General features: G+C 39.8%; 1 protein-coding gene across 1 annotated transcript in view; it reads right to left on the bottom strand.

Moving 5' to 3' along the window:
- Positions 1-10,853: 10,853 nt before the first annotated feature.
- The window catches only part of LOC115318280 (chymotrypsin-C-like), a 42,255-nt gene continuing 41,391 nt past the window's right edge, over positions 10,854-11,717 (bottom strand). Inside the window, exons 5-6 of the mRNA XM_042290672.1 lie at positions 11,395-11,642; positions 10,854-10,892 (exon numbers count right to left, since the gene is read on the bottom strand). Coding sequence (XP_042146606.1) covers positions 10,854-10,892; positions 11,395-11,642 — 287 coding nt within the window. The remainder of the gene's footprint in view (positions 10,893-11,394; positions 11,643-11,717) is intronic.

Below are 11,717 nucleotides of genomic sequence, written 5' to 3'. Positions count from 1 at the left end.
TTAGAGTCCTTACCAATTAAATGCATTAAAAAAGAAAGGGTTTTTAGAAATCTACTGATCGTATTTTTCCTTTTATTTTCTTGCCACATTCTAAAATAGAGCTTTTATAGAGCGCCGAAGCCCTGCTCGCCATGCCGCCTAGAAGAGTGACGCTTCCTCTTCAGTCATGTTACTTTTACGGCACTGTGTCGACGGTGCATTCAACGTGCATGTGCTGTTGAACTAGTCAGGGCATGACTGAAATAAACACGCACATTCTCCTAAGCGTCATTGTGGACGTTTGCGGCGTTATTTGTTCGCGCACATTCAAAACTGCCCTTCCATCCCGCCTTCCCTCCCCCCCCCCCCAAAAAACAAAACAAAAAAAAAAACAAAAAAAAACCACATAAAAACAACAGGAAGCGAAATGGAAGATTGATCGACGCCTAGAAAGCCATTATCTTTTCGCAATTATTTTTTAAAATGTGTGTAGCCTCCTATATTACTTGCCGCCGCTACTGCGATCGCAATATCCATAAAACATATAATTAAAAGTGAAATATAAGTTATTAGTGAATTAGCTAACTTGCCGTGACGGTTTCTCCCTGATCGGATGCCCGCCAAGCCTCATAATTAAATGGGGAAGACAGCACTTGTTCGACTGTCATTCTATTTTTAAGAGAAGTATATTTGTATCGAAATCGAATAAGATGTATAATGCTCTATCTACTTCTGCCCCATCTGCAGATGTACCGTAAATTTTTGTTCGCATTCATAAAGGCACACGGAAGTGTCTCAATTGATAACACCTTATATCTATTATATTATCTACTACTATTAATACATGCCCTGATTCAGTCCCGTTTAAATTACTGTAGCCTCGTTTGGAGTAACACGACGTTCACAAACTTGCAAAAACTATATTTATTGCAAAAACGAGTATTGAGAATTATTTGTAATGTGCCTTATGATTACCATAGTGAGGGTTTGTTTCGGAAGTTCAGAATGCTAAAAATATTTAACCTCTATGACTTAGATTATGCATCAGTTTAAAACTCGAGAACAAAAAAAAAAAAAAACGCGTTTCTTGTCAGACTTATCCGAGTTAGTGTCGAACGATCATGTCTATTTAACCCGACACATGAAATATTGGAAGGTTACCGCCTGTAAGAAAAATTATGGTACACAAAGTGTACGTTACACTATACCTAAATTGCTCAACTACCTCTTCAGCAACGAAATTTGTGTAGACTCCATATCAACTAAAGATTTGCGTTCATTCTATTTGCGCTTGTGATTCTTCATCGATGCCTACTATGTTACCTATAATCTACTTGTTTGTTTGAACTGTATAAGGTTATTTTTAGGGCTACAACAGTGTCTACTGTGTAGTGTTTATAATATTTCTGATGAAGTTTTTTTTTTCTTTTGTATATGCGTGTGTGCGCATGACTTTTTTTTCTTGTGCTGCTGCGCTTGCCACCGTATAGGGCTTCGGGCTCGTCAATGCTCCACTGGACGTTTTTTTCCCTTCTGTCCCTTCAATTAATTTCGAAAATAAAGTTATTGTTATTATTATTATTATTATTATTACTATTATTATTATTATTATTATTATTATTATTATTATTATTATTATATTTATTTCATTATTATTATTATTATTATTATATTATTATATTATTATATTATTATTATTTATTATAGAAGATTATTATAGAAGAAGAAGTCGCCGGGCTTCGGCGTTCCTTTTGATAGCTCCCAAATATTAACTTTGATTTTAATTATTTCGTCGACTTAAGACCTCTGGCGAAGTCCCACCATCTGGACAAGAAAAGGAGCCTCTATGGGACCGTCGATCGACATCCTACCATCTACGCAAAGCGGGCAAATCGTCTGAGGCGATCGCTGAACCGCCTGCACGATCGCCGCCATGTCTTCGACGTCCTGCTTGCCCCAGTACCACTGAGGTCCCCTGCGTGCCCGGCATCGGAGTGTTGAATATCGCTCCAAGCCAGCGCTCCACGCCGACTCCGCTGTTGCGCCAAGTGAGGGCCCTTTTCATTCGCCTACGCCTTCAGACCTTATGATCACCGGACACACTGCTTTCACGGTGGGAATCGTGCGCTCATTACGCGCACAGATCTCACGGTGTGCTGTCTTGGTACCGAGTGTTTCACCTTCGCTTCTCAAGTCTCAATAACGGCAATCTAGAAACCAGACGCTGTCTCTACTAAGAAAAGTGAGCGCGTGTGTTAGGATACTTCCTGGTTGGGCTGGTAGACCTATTTGTCGGTATTCACAGTGCCTTTATCTGAAGCTTGTTTCACTCACGTTTTACTTGTGTCATCCGACCATGTCTTCAACAGGATGCTTTAAGTGTCACGAGCCGGTACCGTTGGATGGCAGATATATGACATGCACGAGCTGTTCAAACAGCTTTCACCTTGGAAAGTCTTGTGCTGGTGTTTCTGCCAGTACATTTAATGCAATGAGCTCCGTGAAGCGCGAGCAATGGTGCTGTCACCTCTGCCGCCCGTCTGCAAACAAGTCGAATGCAGGAAGCGCGGGAGCGAATTCGCAGAGTGAATCTGCGTCTTTTTCCTCGCAGTTAGCAGAGGTTAACAACAAATTAGACCTGCTTCTTTCTCTCAAGAGCAGTGTCGACACGCTACTTCAGCTTCCTGCAAAAGTCGAGGAGCTCCTGGCCGTCAAATCCGCTGTAGACACCATGGAAAGGTCCATAGCTGAGGTGTTGGAATCCATTGCTTTTCACTCAGCTCAGTATGACTCTCTTTTAAAGAAAGTGTCTGAGAATGAGGCCACTGTGGCTGAGCTGCAAACTGAGGTTGGGTCTTTAAAATCCACTTTGTCGGCCCAGTCACAGGAGATTCAGCTCCTTCGTGCTGAGCTCAATAACTCCGAGCAATTTAGTCGGCAGTCTAATTTAGAGATTCATGGGTTTCCATGCAGCCCTAAAGAAGACCTTCCATCCATATTAGGTGGCATAGCCCAGAAGATCGGCATACAAGATTTTCAGACCTCGGAAATTGATACCGTCCATCGCCTGCCCTCTACTCGAGGAGCCACCCCGGTTATTCTGGTGAGGTTTCGGGCAGTGCAGACCAGAGAACGCTGGTTAAGCTCTCGTCGTTTACTGGGCCCTCTTGCACGTGAGAAAGAACTGCCAAGACTATTCTTTAACGAGAACCTCACCCATGCGAACAGGGAGCTTTTCTGGAGGGCAAGGTCGAGGGGAAACGAAAAGCAATATAAATACGTCTGGGTGAAAAATGCAAAGATTTATGCAAAAAAGACACAAAGTTCTACAGTCATTCGCATTAATTCGGTGGGTGATTTGGAACTGATTGTCTAACGGATATGACCTCATCGTTTTCTAATTTCCAAGACTTTAACTCGCTTCTTGCGGATTTCGACTTGTCTTCAGTTAATGCACTTACCCTTGTTCACATTAATATTCGAAGTGCTCGGAAATACTGGGACCAGTTTTGTGTTACTGTGAATTTTTTGAAATCCCTAGTGGATGTTTGGGTCTTAACGGAGACAAATTTACCAAAAGATTTAATTAGTCAATTTTCACTGCCTGGTTACAGAGAATTTATTTTCGTCCGTCCTTGCAGGACAGGAGGTGGTATTTCAATATTCGTCAAAGATTCGTGGGAAGCTTTGAAACTGAATTTTACATTTAATCATGCGGAATGTTTAGCCCTGAATATTTTTAACTCAAGATATTCCTTAACGATGGTCGCCTGCTACCGTCCCCCATCTGAACGCGTCTCCTTATTCCTGGAAGAATTGAGAGCATGTCTGACTGGCTTGCAGGCCACGGAACATATATGTCTGCTTGGAGACTTTAATATTGACACTCTAAATCCTACAAAGGCTGTTGTGTGCGACTATCTCAATATACTTGCTGAATTTGGCCTTGTAAATTCTATCCAAGCCCCTACCAGGGAGGAACATTTCAATGGTAGCTTTGTCACTTCCTGCCTAGATCACATTAATGTACGTGCCCACGGCGTTTCAGTTAAATCTGCGGTTGTCTCACAAAAGCTTGCGGACCACTACTTCACGGCTTGTCAACTGCTCTCAAAGGATTCTGTCAAAACCACCTGTTCTAAAAAGAGACAAGTAAAAATTTTTGATCGCAAAGCGTTTGACAAATTAATCGCATCATATGACTGGGACAATTTCTTGCGGTATTTTAGTCAACAGGAGATTTATTCAAAGTTCATTCAGTTATGGAGAACTTTTACTGACTGCAGTACAAAAGTGATTATCGTTAAAAAGCGTCGACCTGAACTCGCGTGGCTGAATGATGACATTATTGCCGCAATCAAATATAAAGAACTTTTGTGGACGCGCAGTCGACAGTCACCGAAGAACGAGGAATTGCGTATTAAATTTAAAATTGAACGCAATAGAGTAACCGCAATGATCAAATCAGCTAAGCGTATCTATGTCAAAGCAAAGTTAGTTGAATCCCGCTTTGACACCCGGACAACTTGGTCTCTTGTCAATGAACTCCGTGATGGTCCCCGTGCTAGACGTTCAGTTGACGAAACCGTGGAAAAGTATTTCCCGTGTAGTCCTCTCTCTGCAGCCAATGCTTTCAACACCTATTTCGGAAAGACCTCAACCATATCGCGCGATAATGACGTAGATCTTTCGCTCTCAATCATTCCAAACGTATCGTCCGCTTTCCTTCCTGAAATAACTGAGCAAGCGCTACGAACTATGTTGTTCAGCTTTAAACCTCGTTTGTCTCCTGGAATTGATGGTGTACGAATGTCCGATCTGTGTAGAAATTACAACTCACTAAAAGATATACTTCTACGGATGTTGAACGGTTTTATTGCTTCAGGCATAATTCCAGACGACCTTAAAATAGCCATTGTAAAGCCTTTATTTAAAAGTGGAGATCACGGTAAGGTTGAATGCTATCGCCCTATCTCGATCTTGCCTTCAATAGCGAAGATTTTGGAGAAACATATTTTTATAACAATGACTGATTTTATGGATAACTTTAATCTTTTTTCCCCACAGCAGTATGGTTTCGTTATTGGAAAAGGCACACAACCTCTTCTTGAGGACTTCTCTGATCTGTTGAACACTGCCTTCGAAAATAATCTTTGTTACGTGTGCGCTTTTCTTAGATGTTTCAAAAGCTTTTGACTCTGTGTCACGCAAATTTCTTTTGAAAAAACTCCTTAGCTTAGGATTCAGGGGTCCATTTTATTCCCTGCTTAAAAACCTTCTGTCAAACCGAACACAACTAGTTTCGATATCTGGACAATACAGTGCTAAAATATCTTTGAAATCTGGCGTACCTCAGGGGTCTGTGCTCTCGCCTCTTCTTTTTAATATTTATGTCAACGACCTTTCCCAGGTAGTGAAATACAGTAAGATATTTCAATATGCAGACGATACCGTTCTAGTATCAAGTCATTTACATTATAGTAAGGCAGTAGAATTACTGCAGTTTGATTCAATTAAGATCATGGATTGGTTTTCGAAAAATGTGATTAGCGTCAACACGAAAAAAACGCAACTAATGTGCTTTTCTAGTCCGCTTAAAAGAGTCATTTTAAACAAGCCAATACTTCTGCACGCTTCAGACTGTGCTTCTTGTGAATGCGTGCCAGTAGATTACGTGAACACTACAAAATACTTAGGAATTTACTTTGACTCTGATTTATCGTGGAACTCCCATCTTTTCTACATCATGAAGAAGCTGCGAGCGGCATCCTGCACCCTCTACAATATAAGAACATTTATCCCCATGTCAACCCGAAGACTCATTGTGCACGCACTCGTTTATAGTGTGCTTCGATATGGAATTACCTTGTTCGGGCAATGCACAAGCCTATTAGAAACTAAAGTAAATTCTCTCCTAAAGGGCATCTTGCGTAGCGTGGCATATGGCTCCAATATTGAAACATCCGACAACATCTTTGATGATCTCTCTTTACCATCCTTTCGAGCCCTATTTCTGCATACCGTTATACTCCGACATTACTGGGATAATACCTTTAAGGTTCCCAACGTGGTTTGTCGTGACCTTCGGAAAGTGGCACCATATGCCACGCCGCGAATTAGTACACATTTTGGGACATGCATTCGGAATTATTATGTTCCAAACACCTTTAACAAACTCCCACCTGTGCTGAGTGACATTACTTCTCGTGGAAACTTAAAAAGAAAACTGAAGACTATGTGTTCGCCCATAGGAAAATAGCGTAAACCTCAAGACTTTTTGTAATGAGTTTGTTCTGTGCAATTCGTCTTTAACGATATTTACCTTGTCGCGTCTCTGAATCTCTGTAACTTCTTTGTTCTGTGTTTTTTGGTTTTCTTTGTGTGTGTGTGTGTGTGTGTGGTTTTTTTTTTTTTTTTCATTGTTATGCGTGCTTTTGTTGATATTTTGTTGGGATCAGTCCTACAAGTCTTTAGGACTTTGACGGTCCCGAAATGATACCCTGAAGACGTTTAAGCACCTGCAATAAATTTATTATTATTATTATTATTATTATTATTATTATTATTATTATTATTATTATTATTATTATTATTATTATTATTATTATTATTATTATTATTGTCTTCTGGCCATGATGGTATTCCGTCAGTCCTCTTGAAGGCATACAGTGCCATATTTATTCCTGTTCTAGTACAGATTTTTAACAACTGCCTAAAGAATGAGGTCTTTCCCGCCATGTGGAAAACGGCACTTGTTGTACCTGTGCATAAGTCCGGTCCAAAAACAAATGTGTCGAACTACAGACCTATATCTCTTCTTTGCACATTTTCGAAGCTCCTCGAAGTGGCACTACACAAAATATTGTCATTCAATCTCAAGCGTTATCTTATCCCTAACCAACATGGATTTATGGCGGGTCGCTCGACCACAACTAATCTCGCCTGTTTTATGTCAACCGCTGCTCACGCCGTCGCTAACAGAGGCCAGCTTGATGTGATTTACTTTGACTTGAGTAAAGCGTTTGACATTGTTAATCATGAGATGTTACTGGCTAAACTGTCAAAGCTAGATATTCACAACTCATTGCTTTCATTGCTCGAAAGTTATTTGCGTGACCGGAAGTGCTTTGTTAGCTCGAATAATAATTTTTCTGCTACTTATGAGGCGACAACGGGTGTGCCTCAGGGCTCCGTTCTCGGACCTCTTCTGTTTTCAGTTTTTGTTAATGATGTTTCGACTGTGATTCGTCACTCTTCATTTCTTCAGTACGCAGATGATATTAAGATGTTTATGGAGGTACGAGAAGACCGAGACTGTGTTTTGCTACAGAGAGATGTTGATGCTTTTGAAGAATGGTGCCGGGAGAATGACCTAAAGATAAATAGCTCTAAAACGAAAGTCGTGTCGTACACTCGTAAGACACATAACAGTGTATTCCCATATGTTATTCAGACAGACCTTTTGGAACGTATGAACAGAATCAAAGATCTTGGCGTAGTGTTTGACAGCACCGTAATCTTCTCCAGTCATGTGGATCACATCGTGAACGCAGCTCTACGCACGCTCGGGAGTGCGTGCCGCATCACTAAAGAGTTTATTAACCCCTGCACATTTCTTATACTCTACAGTGCATTGTGTCGACCACAGCTTGAATACGCTTCTGTTGTATGGAATGGAATTTGTGCCACAAATTCCTCGAAAATAGAACGGGTTCAGAACAAGTTTCTTTCCATCTATAGACATCGTTGCTCAGCGCGCATTGTGCCCACCACTACTGATGTCCCTGTCCCTGTTCAGCGTAGCGTGGCACTACCTACCCTGCTTCGTAGGAGAGAACTTGCCGATATCTTATTTTTATACAAACTTGTCCACGCCGTCACTGATTGCACGGTATTGACGTCAAGAGTACTCTTAAAAATTCCTCTAAAAACAACAAGGCAAAATGCGTCCTTCTGCAACAGGCGTCTACTCAACCTCCACGATCCTGTGTCCAGACTTGGGCATACTTATAATTCTTCTTTTTCTGAAACACTCGACATATTTAACAATAACACGCTGCAGTTTGTAAAAACGTTAAAGGCCATCACTTAAATTTGAACTGTATGCACTAACTTGCGGCGTTCACGCCGAAATTCCCCACTTTTAATGCATTTTTTTTCTTTCTTTCTAGCAATTGGTGTTGGCGGTAGTACCATTAAGCTTATCGTGTGTTGTGACTTTGTGTTTACTTTTTATAATTTTTAAGTGTATTTTTCTAGGGCTTGTCCGTTGTTTGTGTTGTCCGTACTATTGCTTTATACCCTGTTCTGCCTTACATGTTAACACAGTGCACCTGTACCAAGACCGCAAGGTTGTTCCCGGGCACGAATAAAAACATTGATTGATTGATTGATTGATTGATTGATTATATTTATATGATCTATGCCGACGCAACAATTTATACTCTCGAATCTTAGTTCTGCGTTTGAGATGTGTGTTTGCCCATTTGCTTTTCCTCTTATGCTGTTATACATTTTTTTGTTCATGAGAAGCGCTCTGTTGGGTTTTTATTTCTTACGTCATTAGTCATTTGTTTCGTGAGCTGCACTTCAGCTCCAAGACACCGTGTATGGTAGTCTGCATGTAACTTTTTGAATGTTTCTATGTACCACATTTCTACGCCACTGCCGGGTCAAGTCATACAAGCCGTTTTTGGCTTCGACGGACCCGCATACATGTATTGATCATGCAAAAGAGATGCAATAAAATTATTATTATTATTATTATTATTATTATTATTATTATTATTATTATTATTATTATTATTATTATTATTATTATTATTATTATTGTCTGTGTATTTGTGTGTGCGCGTATCTGCGTGTGTGTGCATGTGTATGACTCCTTCTATCATCAAGTTCTTATACGATACGACTGGACCTTAGCCATACCTCTTTTTTTTTCCTTCTACTAGAAAAATAGCTTATATTTGTATTGTATATTTTTTCCTTGACTCTGACAATAACTTTCTGACTGACATTTTTGTGTAGTTTTCACAACTGAAGAAACCATGTGGTGTTTTTCTGCTTTATTTTATTATTTACCAAAACTCTCTTATTTACCACTGCTACTTAGGTTCAGTCCTACAAGCCCCTGCTGGCTTCGACGAACCTGCCTAGTGCCGCCCTGAATACATCCTGCGTAAATAAATTTATTTATTATTTATTATTATTATTATTATTATTATTATTATTATTATTATTATTATTATTATTATTATAAGCGTTGCGTATAATACGGATCTGTCTACCAGCGCTGACATCTTTAAAAGCCTTAAACTCCCGAATTTTCGTTCTCAGTTTATTCAGACTGTTGTGCGTCGGTACTTTTGGAATAGCGATATCAAAACACCAGTTATTCCATCCCGCGCATTGCGTCGCACCTTTCGTTTCGAAGTGAAGCTTTGTTCCACTCGATATGGCAAATGTATGCGGGAGTACTATGTCCCGTTTCTGTTCAACGCCCTCCCGGACTCTGTTTACCAAGTGACATCACTGAAGACGCTGAAACGAGAACTCAAGTGCTTAAACCTGGACACTAGTTAACTGACTTTTCAGGATGTGTGTATAGACTGTTTGTGAGATGCTAGTTGTGTGCTAGTTTAAATTTTCTTGTGTGTGTGTGAATTTTGCTTTATTTTGTACCTAGGCAGACACATATGTCCTTTTTTTAGGGTGTCATCACACAAGCCTTTATTGACTTCGATGTACCCGTATTCACATCCTACTTCTCTCGTCTGAATGGGTGAATAAATTTATTATTATTATTATTATTATTATTATTGTTATATTGTTTGACGAGTTTTAAAACAAACATATTCGTTTCTTTGTTTCGACGTTCACAAATGTACACTTTGGCAAGCTCTAGTGGTTGCAACAACGGATCGGGAATACTTCACTCATTCGTTGTCGAAAGCTGAATTCAGAGGCACAGCCCTGCTTACATTTATCATTTCCGTTCGCATCAATTATGTTGTAAGTTTCTGCTTGGTTTCTTCTTGGCAAAATGTATAGGAAGCAATCGACAGCTAAGGGCGCTCACCCCCGCTTTTTAGGACTCGTATCACTATTCTACCGGGTTCAATTGAGAAAAGCGGCCCCTGGTTTTAGGGGTTGTGCAAATAAACTACGCATCGCCGAAAGTTGAAACTTCATGACAATGCAACGCATGTGCTAATGAAAGAAAGCGAAAGTTTGAGATCGCATTACCTTCATCGAAAGAAACGAGAGAAAAATTGAATTTGTGTGTGAGCCGACGCTAACCTAAGCCAAATATTTGTAAATTCAAGCAAATGACACCGCGGGCGTTTGTTGAATTGATTTAAGAATTGTAAACAAGTAAAACAATAATAAGGCGGTAAATTGGGCCAGTTGGGTGACGTTATGCAGGATGGGGGAAACAGCTCAGAAAACACAGACTACGAAGAGGAACATACACAACATACAGCATTGTGCTTTCGTGTATGTTCCTCTTCTTAGTCTGTGTTTCCTGAGCTGTTTTTCCCATCAAATAAAGCGATTTTTGATGTTTTTCTTTTGCTGACACGTTTATCTATTTGAAACTAAAACTAATGCTACAGGCATTTAAGATGTTAATTTTTGCTTTTATAAATATTAAGCTTAAGTGGACGTCAGCCCCTATTTGTTGTTCATTTCCAGCAAGTAGTTTATGCAAGTAACGTCCTGCTTTTAAGAATATGCATTATCGCACAACTAGCGTCATGTTCTCACTGAGTTCCAGCTTTCTACGATGCAGAGTCCATCTGTCTAAGGCGATAGCCCGTGTTTTTTTTCTTGTTCTTTTTCATAGGACATTTTTATTCTGTGGTTTAATACTAGCCCTCCATAAGGAGTGCAACCGTTTTGGTCAGCAGCTGTAACGCAAGATGAGCTCTGTGCAATTCTTTAGATTTCTTTACACTTGATACATTCTCCAAGTCTGGTGCCAGGAATGTCACGATGTTAACTCGACAATTTGGAGAACATCTACTGAATAAAAGTACAAAAACAACCATAGCGTTTTCACCTTGTTTTAGATGGGATCAGTCCAATTCAGTTTCAAAGATGTTTAGCAAAGATGCCCCTTTTTAATCCCAAGTTCCCATTAAAAACACTTTCTTTCAGCGGGAAACTGGACCAATATGTCAGATTCCTGAGTTCGGTCAGGTTCTTAAATGTTTTACATCTAAAAATGCAGGTGAACGTTTTTCTTTTTTTTTTTTTTTTTTACAGATTTGTTTAGGCGAAAAAGCAATAGTTCAATTTAGTTTCAAATGCATGCCGTGTCTCATGGTACGAGGAGTCATTTAATTTTTCGTGCAGTTGCGTACCAAATAAATTTTATTCTCAGGAAATGACACAATAATTCATACTTACGTAACATGTTCCCCCATTGGAGCATAGGACGTAATTTGGAACAGTTGTGGCAAGTCGTCGTTCGCACTGTTCGTTAGTAATTAAGGATATATTTCTTTCCATCAAGGTTTCTGGGTGAAAAAATCCCAAAAAGCCCACCAGTTCCGATGATGACGTATCGTTTGTTTCTTCTGCGGAACTCTCATAATCCACGAAATCTTTGACGTCTTCATCTGTTTCGTTTAATGATTCATCCATCTCATAATATTCTGAAGAAAATTGTAAAACATAAAATTCTTATTAGGAATGTGCACGGATGAAGAATTTTTCACCGTTCTCTGGGT

The sequence above is a fragment of the Ixodes scapularis genome, unplaced genomic scaffold (assembly GCF_016920785.2).
Source record: "Ixodes scapularis isolate PalLabHiFi unplaced genomic scaffold, ASM1692078v2 PGA_scaffold1__304_contigs__length_218370807, whole genome shotgun sequence".
Classification (NCBI taxonomy): Eukaryota; Metazoa; Arthropoda; class Arachnida; order Ixodida; family Ixodidae; genus Ixodes; species Ixodes scapularis.
Note: the sequence above shows the minus strand (reverse complement) of the source record. Positions and strands in the feature narration are given on the sequence as shown.